General features: G+C 45.1%; 1 protein-coding gene across 1 annotated transcript in view; it reads left to right on the top strand.

The window, feature by feature from the left end:
• The window catches only part of LOC307199135 (mitogen-activated protein kinase kinase kinase 3-like), a 111383-nt gene extending 95333 nt beyond the window's left edge, over window positions 1-16050 (top strand). Inside the window, exons 11-17 of the mRNA XM_079946805.1 lie at window positions 5-97; window positions 1225-1422; window positions 3348-3496; window positions 5485-5616; window positions 6880-7009; window positions 8445-8622; window positions 9572-16050. Of these exons, the coding sequence (XP_079802931.1) occupies window positions 5-97; window positions 1225-1422; window positions 3348-3496; window positions 5485-5616; window positions 6880-7009; window positions 8445-8622; window positions 9572-9800 (1109 nt within the window). The 3' untranslated portion in view covers window positions 9801-16050. The remainder of the gene's footprint in view (window positions 1-4; window positions 98-1224; window positions 1423-3347; window positions 3497-5484; window positions 5617-6879; window positions 7010-8444; window positions 8623-9571) is intronic.
• Window positions 16051-18786: the final 2736 nt, after the last annotated feature.

The raw sequence follows: 18786 nt of genomic DNA, 5'->3' as shown, positions 1-18786 counted from the left end.
CCAGATTTCGACATCCCATTTTGCGAGAGATTTGGCAAGGGAGGGACTTTTCCAAGGCAGTATCACCTGTCCCAGAGCCGCAAGGACTACAATGACGGTAAGGCTGTTTAAATCGGTGGGTTTTCGAGGGGAAGGGTGCAGAAAGCAACTCAATGGGTGCTTTGGGCAGAGACTGGGAACCGGAATTGGGCTTGTTGCAGCTGCGTTGAGCACACTGGCTCTCGAGCTCTGGAGAGAGGTGCCGTTCGGGGTGGGGCCCCTATAAGGTGGGCACCAAATAATAGCTTTCCTTCCCCAACGTGGCATCAATGTGAGTAGACCGAATGTCTCCAGGTGGTGGACCCTGCCTGATCCGCACTAGGAAAGGCCTGTAGCTGAGTGCATGAGCACATCCTTCCATACAACCAGTGCTTTTTTTCTGTAGGGTCGCAGGGGTACGCATACCCCTAAACATTTTGTGAATCTTTGAACTTTTGTCCATTTACTGTACTTATTTTCCCCGATGTGAACTATAAAATGGTGATTTTCTTGACTCAAATATGAGAGAGTACCCATAAACATTTTTTTTAAAAAAGAAGCACTGCATATAACACCATATAAGGCCACATTACACAGGTCCTGAAAGACCTGCATTGGCCCTGTGGAACGCCCTCCCACCAGATGTCAAGGAAATAAACAAATATCTGACTTTTCTAAAAAGACACCTGAAGGCAGCCTTCTTTAGGGAAGTTTTTAATGTTTGATGTTTTATTTTGTTCTTCATATTCTTAATATTCTGTTGGGAGCCTCCCAGAGTGGATATAGTAAAGGTAAAGGGACCCCTGACCATTAGGTCCAGTCGTAGTCGACTCTGGGGTTGCGGCGCTCATCTCGCTCATCTCGCTTTTACTGATGCAGAGCTCGGCATGCATTCGCCGTGCACTGTACCCACTTGCAGCTTCACTTAAGCCAAAAGGCAGTCAGAGCCAGTGTGGTGTAGTGGTTAAGAGCAGTAGTCTCGTAATCTGGGGAACCGGGTTCGCGTCTCCACTCCTCCACATGCAGCTGCTGGGTGACCTTGGGCCAGTCACACTTCTCTGAAGTCTCTCAGCCTCACTCACCTCACAGAGTGTTTGTTGTGGGGGAGAAAGCGAAAGGAGAATGTTAGCCGCTTTGAGACTCCTTCGGGTAGTGACAAAGCGGGATATCGAATCCAAACTCTTCTTCTTCTTCCTGCCCCGAAAGGCCGGAGAACCTTCCCCAGGAGTTACGCGCCGCCGGAGAACCTCTTCCAGATCATGCCGTCCAGCAGGACAAAAAGCTTCAACGGAGACAACAAGCTTGTCACCTTGCGGTACGAGGAACGCGGGGGAAACAAGTGGTGGCACAACTGCGACAAGATATTCCAAGGTTTCGGCTCCTCTCCAGCCAAGACGAGGAACAGTAAGTGGGCCCCCCAGTGAAGGGGCTGTTGGGGGGGGTGGGCTAGGAAGGGCCTTCCCTACTCCAGGGTTTCCCAAACTTCAGTCTCCAGCTGTTGCTGGACTACAACTCCCATCATCCCTAGCTAGCAGGAGCAGCGGTCAGGGATGATGGGAAATGTAGTCGAAAAAAACAACAACTGGAAAGCCAAGTTTGCGAAACCTTGCCTTGCTCTGTGCCTCATCGGCAAAACTGAATGCCGACTTGAATAACCAACGCTTGGACTGCGGAGAAATCAGGGCGTAGCTTGCAGGACGCCTGGTTATTTATTTATTATTATTTGTTCCTTGAATTTGCACGCTGCAAATTTTCCAGCGAAACGAAAAAGCCAATCAATGTTCTGTTTCAGTAATGATGAGACACTCAACCATTTCGAAGCATAGCATGGCAACCCAGCAAATGACTCTCATTTTGATTACGTGGCCTGCTAGAACATTTTAAAGTCCCCGTCAAGCAAACTGCCAATCATTTGAACCTATCAGTTCATGACAAATAGGATAAACATTCCGATGCAATTGCGTAATGTAATGAACATTCCAAGGCAATCACATTTAAAGGCTGTTCAGATTGTGAAGATCTTTCGTGCCCGTTGAGGTGGGCGAACGTGATCTGTAGGGGGGTCTTGCCAAATTCACAGAAACTTAGTGCTCCCACAGAGATGTTAACATAGAGCAGAACTGCATTTTGCCAGCAAAGAGGGTTTTGTTTTGTCTTGTTCTTAAATTCAAAAAGCAAAGTGAGCTGGCCTTGAAGGGATTGTTTCACTGCAAAGGAAAGGAACCTGGTGCCTTCCAGATGTTGTTGAACTGCAACTCCCATCATCCCTCAGGATTTGTCCCAGTGGCTGGGGCTGATGGGAGTCGGAGTCCCAACAATATCCGGAGGGCCAAGGGTTTCCAACCCCTGCGTTGTGAGCTTGCTGGAAACCTTCCATTGGCAGTACTTGGCTAGAGGGATCCACCAGTTGTCACAGGGAACAAAAAAGGCCCTGCGAACTCCTGGGGCGGCAGAATGCACCCCATCTATAAAGGTAAAGGGACCCCTGACCATTAGGTCCAGTCGTGACCGAGTCTGGGGTTGCGGCACTCATCTCGCTTTACTGGCCAAGGGAGCCGGCGTACAGCTTCCGGGTCATGTGGCCAGCATGACTAAGCCGCTTCTGGTGAACCAGAGCAGCGCACGGAAACGCCATTTACCTTCCCACCGGAGTGGTACCTATTTATCTACTTGCACTTTGACGTGCTTTCAGACTGCTAGGCTGGCAGGAGCAGGGACTGAGCAACGGGAGCTCACCCCATCGCGGGGATTCGAGCTGCCGACCTTCTGATCAGCAAGTCCTAGGCTCTGTGGTTTAACCCACAGCGCCACCCGCGTCCCTACCCCATCTATGGTGAACCATTAAAGGACTCCAGAACCCTTTAGGTCCGGCTGTTTTTGGAAGGGAAGGTTTTTTGCAGTAACAGGAGCGTTGTCAAGCGCCAGGCAGGCCACAGCTGTGTTTGGCTTGGAGAGTCCCCAGTTGCACAGTGTATGAAATATCAGGCTTGGAATCGTAATTGCAGCTTCGGAGACCCCCTGGAGTCAGAAAGGCTACAGCAGTGCCACCCTGCCATTTTTTTTGACAATTCAGGAACTGGTTCCCCCCCCCCCGAATCAAAACTGGGGGCTTGCTTCCCTCTTGCGCTCAGAAAGAGGCAGGTATCTTCGGGTTTTCTTCGAAATGAAAACTGGTGTTCTGAAGGTGCCATCATATTACGTGCAAGCGGAAAAAAATGCAGCCTTTGCAACTCTTTGACACGGTGATGGCTGCACTGGTGTGGAGACCAAGGGTGTCTCAAGCCTTTCTCCCCACCCCTCCCTGACATTGGTTTCTGCCTCCCTTTTAGCGCTGCAGGCCCCAGTGAACTGGAGACTTGGGAAGCTGCTGGGCCGAGGTGCCTTTGGAGAGGTCTACCTTTGCTACGACGTCGACACTGGCCGGGAGCTCTCTGTAAAGCAGGTGCCCTTTGACCCGGACAGCCAAGAGACAAGCAAAGTGAGTATGTGGACCAGATAAGACGCACTGTGAACTCTCTCTCCCCCCCCCCCCCCCCCCGCTGCCCAAATCAACTTGTATGTATTTGTGTGTGTTCCTTTGTTGGACAGGAAGGTCTGGAAGGGGCAATAAGGGGTCATAAGCAATTGAGAAGGACCTGGGATATCGACGAGGAAGCGCAGAGAGATTGCGCACCCTGGTTCTTTGTGCTTGCTTTTGCAGAGAAAAGTCAAGGAGGATAGATGTGTCCATGACTGTTAGACATGGCAGCTTAACAGAGGGGAAGTTACTGTATTTTTTGCACCATAACACTCACTTTTTTCCTCCTAAAAAGTAAGGGGAAATGTCTGTGCGTGTTATGGTGGGAATGCCTACGGGTGGCATGCCTACGGATTTTCCTCCTCTAAAAACTACGTGCGTGTTATGGTCGGGTGCGTGTTATAGAGTGAAAAATACGGTAATTGTTTTATTGTGTATTGTGCATTCTCATTTTGTATTTTTCCCCTGCGAAGCACCCTCGGATCTTTGGATGAAGGGCCGTTTATGCAAACCTCACTACAGCGGTACCTTGGTTCTCAAACTTAATCCGTTCCGGGAGTCCGTTCAACTCCCGAAACTGTTCGAAAACCAAGGTGCGGCTTCTGATTGTCTGCAGGAGCTTCCTGCACTCAACCGGAAGCAGCGTCGGACGTTTGGCTTCCGAAAAACACCCCCAACTGGAAATCTTACTTCTAGGTTTGTGGCGTTCGGGAGCCGATTTGTTTGGGAGCCAAGCCGTTCGAGTACCAAGGTACCACTGTACAGGCAGGGAATGTTTTAGGTGCATCCAATATGTGTGTGACTGTGCGCATCACGCCGGCCCTGGAAGTGACCCGAAAATGTCATGAAAAGGGGCGGATGGGGTGGCCTTGCAAGGGCCCCACCGACATTGGTCTGGAATGTAATTCCCGTGCAAATTGGCCATTGCCAATAATAATAATAATAATAATAATAATAATAATAATAATAATAATAATAAAACAACCTTACCTTGGGTTACAGATGCTTCAGGCTGTGCGTTTTCGGGTTACAGATGCGCCGAAACCAGGAAGTACAGGAACGGGTTACTTCCGGGTTTCGGCGCACGCGCATGCGCAGAACCACTAAATCGTGCTTTGCACATGCACAGAAGCGCCAAATTGCAACCCGCATGTGCGCAGATGGAGCGCTGCAGGATGCAGATGCTGTGGGTTGCAAACGTGCAAACATGGATCACGTTCACAATCCGAGCGTCCACTGTAATAATAATAATAATAATAATAATAATAATAATAATAATACTACAAAGGTACCTCAGGTTACATGTGCTTCAGATTACATACGCTTCAGGTTACAGACTCCGCTAACCCAGAAATAGTGCTTCAGGTTAAGAACTTTGCTTCAGGATGAGAACAGATATTGTGCAGCGGCAGCAGGAGGCCCCATTAGCTAAAGTGGTGCTTCAGGTTAAGAACAGTTTCAGGTTAAGTACGAACCTCCGGAACGAATTAAGTGCTTAGCCTGGGGTACCACTGTAATAATAATATAAACACCTTTGAAGCAATGGACCTCTCAACACCATGTGTTGGGGACAAACATGTTCTGCATGTGAACTTCTCAGAGATACCTGGCTGCCCAATGGTGGAAACAGGATGCTGAAGCAAGGTGGACCTTTTGAGTTTTCTGATCTTCAGGACGCTCTTATTATTTTCTCCCCTATCTGTTGGGGCTTCATATTGGGAGAAGGAAGCGATTGTGTGAATCCAGTTAGCACGGAGAAACCGTCTTCTATTTTTGGAAGCCCACGCCTGTTCCTTGCCGTGCTGCTCGACATTTTAGGGACCGTCGGGGTTTGAAGGACGTTAGGCCCAAACTTGCACGAACACCATCCGTGCCCTGCACCCCAGAACAACTAGCTATGCCCACGGTCCCTTCCTTTTCCACCTGCAACTGCTTCTGTCTTTCTGCAGGAGGTCAATGCCTTGGAATGTGAGATCCAGCTGCTCAAAACCCTCCGCCATGAGCGGATCGTCCAGTATTACGGTTGCTTGCGGGATGCCGAGGAAAGAAAACTCTCCATCTTTGTGGAATACATGCCAGGGGTAAGTCAGCCTGCATGGGCGTTTTTGTAAAGGTTGTGGACTTCTTAATAAACCCAGACTCCAAATTGTTGTCGACCTTCCGTGTCCCAGGAGCAGACTTTGGTCATATGGCTCCCTGAGCGAGGACAAAATCTGGTGCCTCTACCCCATAGCTGTCAACGTTTCCCCTTTTTTTAAAGGGAAATTCCCTTATTCCGAATAGGATTCCTCACAAGAAAAGGGAAAAAGTTGACAGCTATACTCTCCCCTGCTTATTTCCACAATAATTCCTTTAAGGCACAGTTGCTTTCGTTATGGGTCTGCCCAACAGGCTCACTGAAACATCACATTATTACAAAAAACAGATGTTGTTGTTGTTATTTTGTGCCTCCTCAACTCGAAAAGGGAAGAGAAATTTCTGCACTGCCCTAAAACCGGCGCTCTCTGTGTTGCTCGTCTTCCTTCGACCAGCAAACCTTTTCTTGCAGCCCACGTGGACTGTGCCCCTGCTTTCCTGAAATAATTTTGAACGTACTGCTGTTTGGAGAAATGTTACATAGACAGCTGATATAAACTGCGGAAAGATAGAACATTTTATACAGGCTGAGGTGGTTTGGTAGCCACTGATTGGCCAGTGTTCGTGATGTCATGGCCCCTTCCCTTCCTCAGTGGTTTCCCAAAGCAATTTTGCATCTATTTTGAAATGTTTTCAATATGCTTTCGGGGAAAAGAAAACTCAGTTTGCACACCTATGTGTGTTAAAATGTCAGTATGCTTCATTTACGGTGGGAGGAATGCAGCTAGTATTTGGAATCTTCAGTATTGTCCTGTGGTTTAAGGTAACTTTAAGACAATTTCCACATTAAAAAACAATAACCATTTTTAATTGAGTACTGTATGTTCCCTTCCCCTTGGCATTTAAACTCTCTTTAGCAGAGGAAACTACAGCAAAATTTCCCCCTTTTCAGCAGGTGCAAGAAGGATCCTTCAGTCCTGTCAGCTAACAGTTCACTTCTCCATTTCATAAATGCCTGGCAGATAGCTCAGTTAGCTAGAGCGTGAGCTAATAACTCCAAGGTTGCCGGTTCGATCTCTGTATGGGACAGCTTGCATTTGACCCTCGGGGTCCCTACGATTCTATGATTCGAAATGTTGCTACTTATTTGATATGTAGCTTGCTTTTTGACCAGCCTCACCAAAATGGCTCAAGCCGTTAATAAAACGACACGGTTCCATTATCCAGAGTAGCCAACGGAGCCTTGTTTGTCCCCCCACGTTCTTTAGGGTTCCATCAAAGACCAGCTGAAAGCCTACGGGGCCCTGACCGAGAACGTGACCCGGAAATACACACGGCAGATCCTGCAAGGGGTTTTCTACCTGCACAGCAACATGATTGTACACAGAGATATCAAAGGTAGGTGGAGATCCCAGGGGGAATTTTCCGCTCGCTTAGGTGAGCTCGTTGACTGTAAGCGACAAAGAGGTCCAATCCATTCAGCGCAGGCACATTTTGCATAAACCCCAAGGGCGCATTGCAGGCATAGGCAAACTCGGCCCTCCAGATGTTTTGGGACTACGATTCCCATCATCCCTGACCACTGGTCCTGTTAGCTAGGGATGATGGGAGTTGTAGTCCTAAAACATCTGGGGGGCTGAGTTTGCCTATGCCTGGCCTATTGCAACCCGCAAGCATGCTCTCAGCGGGGAAAAGGAACACGTAATACCACTGACCATGAGCTCACAACCACCTCCAACCAGCTGAGTTAAGCTGATGTTATGAAATGCCAGCAAACATTCTGATTGTTGAAGGTGGGGGGAAAGACTCAGCCATGTAACGTTGCAAAAACACTGGTTCCGGTACAAATAAAGTTAAATATTTGTTCAGAATCCATGCATAAGGTTCACTGTTGTCCTTCCTCCCCCAGTTTTAGTTGTACCTGTGAGTTTTCTGTTTTGTTTTTTTAGTTGGCCAGAAGTCACCTTGGGTCACTTTGGGCAAGATAAAGCAACCAACAGATTTAATTAACAACAACCACAATTTGTTGTTGTTTAGTCGTTTAGTCGTGTCCAACTCTTCATGACCCCATGGACCAGAGCATACCAGGCCCTCCTGTCTTCCACTGCCTCCCGCAGTTTGGTCAAACTCATGTCCGTAGCTTCGAGAACACTGTCCAACCATCTCGTCCTCTGTCGTCCCCTTCTCCTTGTGCCCTCCATCTTTCCCAACATCGGGGTCTTTTCCAGGGAGTCTTCTCTTCTCGTGAGGTGGCCAAAGTATTAGAGCCTCAACTTCACAATCTGTCCTTCCAGTGAGCACTCAGGGCTGATTTCCTTCAGAATGGATCGGTTTGATCTTCTTGCAGTCCATGGGACTCTCAAGCGTCTCCTCCAGCACCATAATTCAAAAGCATCAATTCTTCAGCGATCAGCCTTCTTTATGGTCCAGCTCTCACTTCCATACATCGCTACTGGGAAACCCATAGCTTTGACTATACGGGCCTTTGTTGGCAAGGTGATGTCTCTGCTTTTTAACATGGAACAATAATGAACCCTGATATTTAAACAAGATATTCAGCATTTTGTACAGTGCAAGACTGCTAGATCACTGATCCATCTAGCCCAGAGGCTCCCCATTAGCTAAGTCCTGCTGACCCCCGGTTTTTCAGAAGCCAATACATGGACCCCTTGCTTTTGAAAATACCAATATCAATCAATATACCAATCTCTGTATATCAATATACCAATCTCTGTGGTAGCTTTCGCTATGTGAATGGTGCCACCGTATCCTCCAACATGCTCTGCCACTAAGCTTCCATTTCAGAAATGGGCTGTTTTATTACTTTCTTTAGGTGCCAACATATTGAGAGATTCTGCCGGGAATGTGAAACTCGGAGACTTTGGTGCCAGCAAACGCATTCAGACCATCTGTATGTCTGGAACAGGGATGAAGTCCGTCACGGGGACGCCATACTGGATGAGCCCCGAGGTGATCAGCGGGGAAGGATATGGAAGGAAAGCTGACGTGTGGTAAGATCTCAGTTAATCCCAGAAATGTGTTTCGGTTGTTGAGGTGGAAGGGTAGCGATAGCAGAGTTATTGCTGGAATCTCCTAGTGTATATAATTGTGAATGCCTTTTTATTTAGAGTATTGGCGTCCCACTTTTCAGGCAGATCTCACAAAGTGGTTTAAATAAGATTGTTACAACAATAAGCGCTGGATTTTTAAGAAAAGTTACAAATGAACAGAAAATAAATGAGATTTGCACGTATTGGTAACAGCCTTCAGCTTGCATGTGGTAGAAGATTTTCCAGTCTTCTCAACTTCCACCTTCCTTTTGGACAATGGATAAAACAGGCCGAATCAATTTCTATCAGCCAGGTTTTCCTCAGAGTTGTTGTGAGGAAAAATCAGATAGGACCGCCTAAGGCATTTTGTATATTGATATAAATGCTATAAAAACCATAATATGTGTGACCGATTGAGTTTTGAAATACCGTATTATTTGCTCTACGAGGCTCACTTTTTCCCTTCTAAAAAGTAAGGGGAAATGTGTGTGCGTCTTATGGAGCGAATGCAGGCTGTGCAGCTATCACAGAAGCCAGAACAGCAAGAGGGATTGCTGATTTCACTGTGCAGGGATCCCTCTTGCTGTTCTGGCTTCTGAGATTCAGAATATTTTTTTCTTGTTTTCCTCCTCCAAAAACTAGGTGCGTCTTATGGTCTGGTGCATCTTATAGAGCGAAAAATATGGTGTGTGTATGTGTGTGTGTGTGTGTGTGTGTGTGTGTATATATATATATATATATATATATATATATATATATATAATTATATTATATTAACATGTTTGTGTTTACTGCCCTGGGCTCCTATGGATGCAAGGTTGGATTGAAATGTAATAATCAATGAATTGTGAGGGTAAGAGAGCCTTTCTTCTTTCTTAATTCCTTCCTTCCCCTTGGCGTTTTCTTGCAGGAGTGTGGGCTGCACCGTGGTGGAAATGCTGACCGAGAAGCCACCCTGGGCAGAATTTGAAGCCATGGCCGCCATTTTCAAGATCGCAACACAGCCCACAAAGCCCCAGCTTCCAGATGGCGTCTCGGACTACTGCCGCAGCTTCCTCAAGTTGATCTTCGTGGAAGAGAAGCGAAGGCCCACCGCAGAAGACCTCCTGAGGCACCCGTTCGTGAGCTTTAGCCTCTAGCAGACCTTCCCGTTATCGGGAGGGACGGGGAATGGACCAAAGATTCACACCATCGCGGAGGACTGAGCAACAGGACCAAAACCGCAAACTTCCAGATCCAGCCTCAATTTCCTGTTTGGGTTACTGCCATATCTGCTGCGCTGCTGACAATCACGCCTTGTTGGCCAGGCAGCATCCATCTTGCCAAGTCTCCAAAGCGTACTTGCAGCCATCTTGGCTTTGTGGGGGCTGATGGGTGACTGAGATGGAGGGATTGGGAGGAACTGAGGCGATGCTGGCAAGGAATGACATCTTGCCTTACGAACGCCATTGAATCATCTGCTTGCGTGACGTGTCCGTTAGGGTCTCACGGACTTGATCAGCCGCGAAAGAACAAAAAATGGAAGATTGTTTGGCAGCCTCTTGTTGGGAGACAAGCACTGAAAGCCGCAGAATGGGCCGGGTGCTCTGTAGAACTAGCTTGTCACCTGGTTGGCAACCCTTAAAAAAAGCAGGCGCGGCTTGAAGCCAGTGGAAATAAATCCCCAGCACAAAAGATCAAAGGCACATATCTACTTCTGTTTGAAAAAGGAGAAGCCATTACTAAGTCCTAGAAGCAAAAGTTATGGTGCACATAGAACTGTCTTTGGCTGTTGGGAGCAGAAAGCAAAGAGGATTCCTTTGTATATTGGGTGGCAATTATAATCCAGAGGGCAAACGTATCCAGTCCATCCTAAAGTTATCAAGTCAGGGATATGACTGCAAAAGTGATCATGTCCAACGTGAAACTATGGGAATTGTAGAACCTTGTAAGATTCCCGCAAAGCTATCTTTTCCTTGGACCCAAAGGAGAAGCAGTTCTAACCTACCCACCTAGGAGAGAAATAATTGTTTAAAATCCCAGAGATGGAGACCACAGCAGTCTGTCTCTGCAATATATTCCCTTGCCCGGAACCCTAAACAGGAGGTTGCTAATGAATCCACAAGCTGTCGCTTGGCTCTGCTTCCTGCAATTGTAAGGGGCCAGTTTACACATTAAAGACCCCCGTCTTGCTTATTTGCAATGGAAGCTCTCAAAAAACATTTTCCTGAGGCGGAAGTAATGTTTCGAAATGATTTACTACTAGAGCTGCAACATATGCAATGCAATCCTAGCCATTAGAGATAAGTCGTCTTAAATTCAATGGGAACCCCTTCCAGGCCACTGTGCAGGGTTGCAGCTTTTGTCAGATCAATTGGATTAATCAGTTGTTCATTTTTATTGATTAAAAAGTGCCCACCCACCCCCATTAATTGCCAGCAGGGTTTTATATATATAATTTTCTTTTTATGGAAGCGCTTCTGCAAACTACAGCTGTCAAGTGCTGTCTTAAAAGAAACATTCCCTCTTCTATGTTGATGCCTGTTGTGGCACATTTATACATATTCTAAAACCAAAGAAAGTACTATCTATCTCGTTTCTTCGGAATGATTATTTAGATGACATTTTTTAATGTGGGTTTAGTTGGTTAATCAACTAAACCCCTATGAAGAATTGAACTAAGATTAATTCAGGTGACATCCCTACTTTTCACCAAAGGCATTGCTTAGGGGAATATGCAGTCATACCTCGGATTGAATGTGCTTCGGGTTGAGCGCGTTCGAGTTGCGCTCTGCGGCAACCCGGAAGTAACGGAGCGCGTTACTTCTGGGTTTCACCGCTTGCGCATGCGCATACGCTCGAAATGACGTCACGCGCATGCGCAGAAGCGGCGAAAAGCCGTCACTAGTTACGTTTGCTTCTAGATGCGAACGGGGCTCTGGAACGGATCCCATTCGTATCCAGAGGTACCGCTGTACATGCTAAGGAGCATTAAAATGGTAGGAATCTTGATAAGGAAAGGCTGTTCAGCAGCCTGCAAGTGGATGTCTTCATATTCATTTGTAGTCGCAAGAGGATGTCCCACCAGCCAGTCACAGAAAATTGTATCTGGTCATCTCCTTGCTGAGTTGATTGACGTTGCTCAGTGCCAGTTTAGCAATCCTTTGGAAACATGGCAAATAACAGCAGATCCCATGGCTATGGTTTTTTTAGTATCTCCTCACCCCACACCACAAAAAAAAAATAATAATCAAAAAAATCAGATTGTGTTCCAAAGTGTATTCTATATTGTGTGGCCTAAGTCAGTTGTGCATTTTAAGCAAATGTGTGTTCTTTGCATATGTTTTGCTTCGTTTACATGATGTCTTCTGCTGCCCACAGTAGAAATACGAGGAGTTCTGCACGTGACGCTGGAGCCCTGCTCCTCCCCATCTCCACATTCTGGCTGTGCCTTTGAGCACCTAAAATTTCAGTAGGCAAAGGCACACGGTTTCTGGATCACCTCTACAGCCATAAAAACTAAAACAAGCAGAGATTGTCTGGATGCCGAATTTTGTGCCAGATATCAGTTGTTTTGGATTACACGGTGTGTTTCAGTATAAGTGGAATTCAGCCAGCTCTGGCTGAGGGCGTGATTGCGTTCCACTCATTTATTTATCATCTGTACTACTCCAAAAATCGGTTTCAACTAGGCAGTGGAATTACAGTAAGCTGGTAAAATAGACAAGTCCGTGAAAAGAACAGTCTTTTCTTGATTTGAGAAGGTTCACTCAGGCTCTGCATGTATGTCAGTTCTCATTGGAATTTCTGTTTTTATTTTTTAAGGGACGCGATTCCCCTGTTGCTATTTTTTTTTCTTCATATATTAACACTTGCCCTGAAGAATTTGATTGTGGATTGCTGGTTCTAACCCCCTGCCATCTGGATTTCATTCTCGCTCCGCAGGGAGCTCTGGGGGAAATGTTAATACTGAAGGATGAAAATGTCAAAAGGCAGGGCTGTAACGTGACCTACTTTCCAAAAGATCTGTTCACAAGTTTCACGAGATGGTGTCTAAGGCCTTATTCGCACACCCAGGAAAATCAGAGGTTGGTTTCTCGGGACTGATACCGCAAGGAACTGACCCCTGTCTACACCAGCATCAGATGCTAGGCTCTGTCAGTCATACCAACTCTTATTTTGAGTCATTCATTGGATACTGAGTGCTCTGTCACACTGTGAACTCCAGCCACCAAACGAAAACAACCCTGTTCCTGTGTATGAGATTGCTTATCCGAGGTTGAAGAAGGGCAGAGAACCCAAACGCGGCTCATTTAACCACAAGTTTCTTAGCCTTGCTTCTTGCCTTCAGTTCGCCCTCTGAAAAGTGTGAGCAGATCCAAGGGTTAAAATGAGTTGAAGGAGTGTTGAGCCAGAATATCGGATGCTCTGAATCAGAGAATGGGAACCCATGACTCTCCACTTGCGCTTGGACTCCCCATCTCCCCACGTGAACCTGGTCAGAGATGATGGGATTCGGAGTCCAACAGTATCCGGAGGGCCACAGGTTCTCCATCTCTGATTCTGACAGAGCAATTTGCTCACCAGGCAGTTTTATCTTGTTCCTACATTTGCTGAATCTACCGTATTTTTCGCTCTATAAGACGCACCAGACCACAAGACGCACCTAGTTTTTGGAGGAGGAAAACAAGAAAAAAAATATTCTGAATCTCAGAATCCAGAACAGCAAGAGGGATCGCTGCGCAGTGAAAGCAGAAATCCCTCTTGCTGTTCTGGCTTCTGGGATAGCTGCGCAGCCTGCATTCGCTCCATAAGACGCACACACATTTCCCCTTACTTTTTAGGAGGGAAAAAGTGAGTCTTATAGAGCAAAAAAATACGGTAATTCTTTTCTTTATGGTCTTCACTGGGCTGACCTGGATTTCATGACACAGGATTTTACCCCAGTTGGCGCATTGATCACCCCTGCTTATTTTGGCGGCTCTTGCCACAGCATACACAGACTTTGTCACCAATATACTGATGTCACCCTTTCCCCTTCCATGTTTATATGTACAGAGTTGTGAAGTCCTTCCTCCTCAGGTACCTTCACTTCCTCATCATCAAAATCTCTTGCAGCGATTCAGGTTCACAAGGGAGAACAAGACAGAAGTTTGAGGCAGGGGAGGTGGGAAGCAAATGGTTTGATTCGTTCAAAAGGCGCATAGCCTATCAGGAGGTAAGTTCCAGGTATAAGGTGGGGTGGCTGCTTTTGAAAGCACTTCAGTCTCATCCCAAAGACTATATCATCATGTAGATAGATTGTGGTGTTGTTGTTTGTTGTCTGTCCTTGCACAGGAAAAAAAGGGTTAGAAGAAGAAGAGTTTGGATTTGATATCCCGCTTTATCACTACCCTAAGGAGTCTCAAAGCGGCTAACATTCTCCTTTCCCTTCCTCCCCTACAACAAACACTATGTGAGGTGAGTGGGGCTGAGAGACTTCAGAGAAGTGTGACTAGCCCAAGGTTACCCAGAAGCTGCATGTGGAGGAGCGGGGAAGCGAACCCGGTTCCCCAGATTACGAGACTACCGCTCTTAACCACTACACCACAGGAGTGAAACTGTATATCTAACTTTACAGATCCAGCCCTTAAGCAGATCTCTGAAGCTGGTGTGAAACTGGATTAACAGTTGCACGTTCCTGCCAAGAAGTTGGGAAAGTGGCGGTTTTGCATATCTGGGAAACCTAAAATTACAGATCCTTAATTGTCCACACAACTACAGTTCCTAGGCTACTGCAGCCAGGGCAGGAGGGAAAACCCATATTGAAAGTTGTTTAAATTCACAATGCAGACATGCTCACAGATCTAACAGCTAGAAGGGACCAAAGAGCCATTTAGTGTCTTGCTGCACCCAAAAGGAAAAGCCACCAGACTTGCTACTACAGGCCACGCTCAGGATCTTTCTTGGTGCATTATTATTATTATTATTGTGCTGCCCAGCTACTGCTGAGGCTGTGACTCTCTTACTTTGCAAAATGAGTGCTCTCACTCCCTCTCACCCCCCCCCCAAAAAAATAGATAGTAAGAGACAAGTTCTGGGGTTCTTTTTTATCTTGTTGTCCACATGGTGCATAGGGAAACCAATAGCTTTGGGTACAAAAGTGTCTTCTTTGCATTCTGAGGCTAGAATACAGGGCTGGTGGACCTTTTTGTGAGCCTGAGGGCCACATTCCCTCCTGGGAAACCTTCCAAGGGCCACATGGCAGCGGCGACGGGGGCCACAGGCAAAAGTGAGCACAGCATAAATTTTATTTTGTACGTTATATAGTAGGTTAGTTTCTCTACACAACACACACACCCTCCCTCTCTACTATCCAGACAAGCAAGAGGCATAATGGAGAGTTCCGAGGGCCAGACCCAAGAAGCCCAGGGGCCGCATTTGGCCTGATATTCCCCACCCTGGCTGCCACATAACCAGGAGCAAGATGGCCTCCTCTGAGACACCTATAAATAATTGTACTGGGTGAAATCCAACTTAACTTGTGATTGCTTAGTTCCATTGACTTGTGGGTCTGCAGTATGACTAACACGGAATCTTACCCATTATTTTGTGGGGAGCGGGAGAATATTAAAGCCTGTTAGGAATGAGGTTTAATTAAAAGGGAAAACAATGTATTCAGTTCTGAAGCTTGAAATGTGAACGGATGCCTTTCAGAACAGGACTGCTCGTGCAGTTTAATGTAATATATGGATATGCAATATAGGGATATGCACTCATTTCTAGAAACAAGTGTTCTCGAACTTCAGCGTTGAAAACTGGACGAGTGAGACAGTTATGAGGTTAATTTTTGGACTCAAGTTGAGGAAAAAATGAAGTATCCATCCATTTCCATTTGTTTGCGTCTGAGCTAAGGGGAGGAAGAGGCTTTTAAAGGGTCTCAAGCACTTGAAGAGAAATTAGCTTGCAGAATGCCAATATCCCCTTTGCGCTGTTCATGCACTCAACAGGTGGATCCCAGTTCAAAAGATCCCATCGCATCCAGATCCGTTTGCACATAAGAAGGGTCACATTGTCCCACAAAGCAATGGGGCATCACACACTGCCAAACCGTAGCGTGAACGAGGCATGGGCTGCGTGCTGAATCCTGGTTGTAAAACTGCCCACTTTGCAAACCTTTATCATAGTATAAATACCACTGTTAAAGCGCTTTATCCTCGAGATATGTTCATACTCTACATGGTATGGATGATTTTAAATATTGTAAATTATTAGTTCTAGAAGGATTTGTTGATAGGAAGAAAAAAGAGATACTGCTGTTTTGGCATGTGGGGCACATCGTTGAATGTACTTTGTTAAATGCTGTAAATGCTGTTATCTTCTCTCCCTCCCCAAATGCATGAAATAAAATATTTTTAAATTTTGTGGTAACAGGAGGGCAGATTTCTGATTTTTTTTAAAGAGGGGAGGGAATAAGAAACACACTGATTGCAGTCTGGTGAAATGTTTCATTCTGGAAAAGCATCACGCGTCTGATCATATCTTTTCACCCACGCTTGGAAAAATCTGAGCTTAATTTTTATTTATTTAGTAAGGAACATAAAGCTACCCCTTTATACCAGCCAAAGGCTGTAGGTGTTTGGTGTTTCAAGTCTGCCAGTTGACATTCTTGGATAATGCACTGACTGTCAGATCAGTAGCTTCTGGTCTTTTTTGTGTGTGGTCATGATAGTTCGTGAGAACTTCTTTCAGGAAGAATGACGAAGAGTCTCGTGGTCCCTTAAATATTTTTTTTTTAAAAAAACCCTAAAGATTCTGTGGCACCTTAAGCAAACACTATCAAATATATTACGGCATAAGCATAATGTGTCTGATGAAGCTGACTGTAGCCTATTTAAGCCTGTGCCATGATGAATCTAATCATAGAATTCGGAGGGACCCCAGAGTCATCTAGTCCAACCCTTTGAAGTGCAAGAATCTCAACAAAATCACACTAAATTTGTTAGCTGTTGAGGTACCACAATTGTTAAGTTGTAGGTGAACATATCAGACGACACAGCGATTCTTCAAACAGCTCTTGTTTATTCACAGGCCAGGACAGAACTGAACTGAAGGGCTCAGTCAGCCTGCTTATATAGAGCTCCAGTACCACGTTACTGTAACAACTTTCTAAAACTATCCAATCACTGAACGTCACTTTTGATCCTTCATTTGCATAACTATCTACAGTATCCCCCTGCTGGCCCAGGGTGAGAACTTCAGTACATAACAACAATAGTCTCCGTTGATTTTGCTGCAGCAGACTAACACAGCTGCCCTTCTGGAAGTTTTCTGTGGTAAGTATAAGCCTTTGTAGACTGGAGTTCAATTTGTCAAGATACATGGCAGATCATCCACAAGTCCACAGAGGTCTACACACAATACACGTTCTGGATGCAAGCAGTGGGATGCTGAAAACCGTGGAACGCAAAGGGTTATGGTAGATCAGAGGTTTTCTACACAGAGCCAAATGGACCCTGAGGATCATTCAGTCCAAACCCCTGAAATGCAGGATATACTCGGCTAAAGCATCCAATGACAGATGGCCATCCACCCTCTGCTTAAAAACCTCCAAGGAAGGAGAGTCCATCACCTCTTGTGGGAGTCTGTTCCACTGTCAAACAGCTCTTACTGTCACAAAGCTTTTCCAAATGTTTAGTCAGAATCTCCTTTCTTGCAACTTGAAGCCATGGGTTCGAGTCCTACCCTCAAGAGCAGGAGAAAATAAGCTTGCTCCCTCCTCCATGTGACAGCGCTTGAGATATTGGAAGATGGTTCTCAGAGCTCCTCTCAGTCGCCTCTTTTCCAGGCGAAACATATCCAGATCCTACAGAGTGATTTTAATAATTAGAAATGAGTTCTGAAAGAGGGTAAGGATTTGCTGTATCTGATTGGGTAAAGAGGAACACAAAAAAGGGAGGCGTGAGGAAGTCAAGAAAGAAAGTTAATCAAATATGAATTAAAAAGTTGGAGTTTTTATTTCTCTTTTTTTTATTGTTGGAAGGAATTTTATATTTCCTGTATCTTGTTTTCTCGATCTGTTTTATGTGTATTTTGTTTTTCTGATCTGTTTTATGTGGATTTTTGATTATGTTTTTGTTTTTTTCTTACTTTTTTGGTTTTTATGTGTTTTTTTCTTTTATAAAAATCTAATAAATATATTTAAAAAAAATAATAAAAAAAATAAAAAAATAAACATATCCAGATCCTTCAACCGTTCCTTGTAAGGCTTGGTTTGCAGACCCTTGATCACCTTGCTCATCTGCACACCTTCCAGCTTGTCAACATCCTTCTTAAACTGTGGCGCCTAGAATTGTACACAGTATTCCAGGTGTGGTCTGAGCAAGGCAGAATAGAGTGGTCCTATGTCTTTCCTTGTTCTGGACACTTAGACTTCTGTTGATGCAGCCTCAAATACCATTAGGGGGTTTTTTTGCTTCTTCTTTTTTTAAAAATATATTTATTAAATTTTTAACAAGAAAAGGGTTACAAAACAGTAAAAGAAAAACACAGAAAAAATACAAAAACCCAAGTTAAACATAAAAAAATGAAAATCCCTCTTTCTAATATCTTACCACTCATTTACTTATTTTCCTGACTTCCTCACACCTCCCTTTTTTGTATTCCATTTAAAAATTTGTTCAGCAAATTCATACCCTCTTAGTTTACCCTTAATTGTTTGTCCTCACATATTATAACTTCAATTTTTCTTTTTTTTCTTTTCTTTTTTTTTAACCCCCCCCATAACTTCAATTTTTCGTCTAATATCAATCCATTCTTGCATATTCTTGTTTTGCCTTATTACTAGAACCACTTCGTTTCATTCCAACGTCATTAACATTCAATAATTTTACAGTGTTTCTGTAGATAGATTTTGAATTTCTTCCAATCTTCCACCAACTCTTCTCCCTGGTCGGGGTTTTTTTTTCTTTTTGCTTCTGCATCACACTGTTGACTTGTTACAGATAGGTAGCCGTGTTGGTCTGCCATAGTCAAAACAAAATAAAAAAAAATCCTTCCAGTAGCACCTCAAAGACCAACTAAGTTAGTTCTTGGTATGAGCTTTCGTGTGCATGCACACTGTTGACTTATGTGGTCCACCAAGACCTCTAGATCCTTCTCACATGT

Source organism: Podarcis cretensis, assembly GCF_951804945.1.
Source record: "Podarcis cretensis genome assembly, chromosome: 12".
Classification (NCBI taxonomy): Eukaryota; Metazoa; Chordata; class Lepidosauria; order Squamata; family Lacertidae; genus Podarcis; species Podarcis cretensis.
This window is presented reverse-complemented; position numbering and strand designations above follow the sequence as displayed.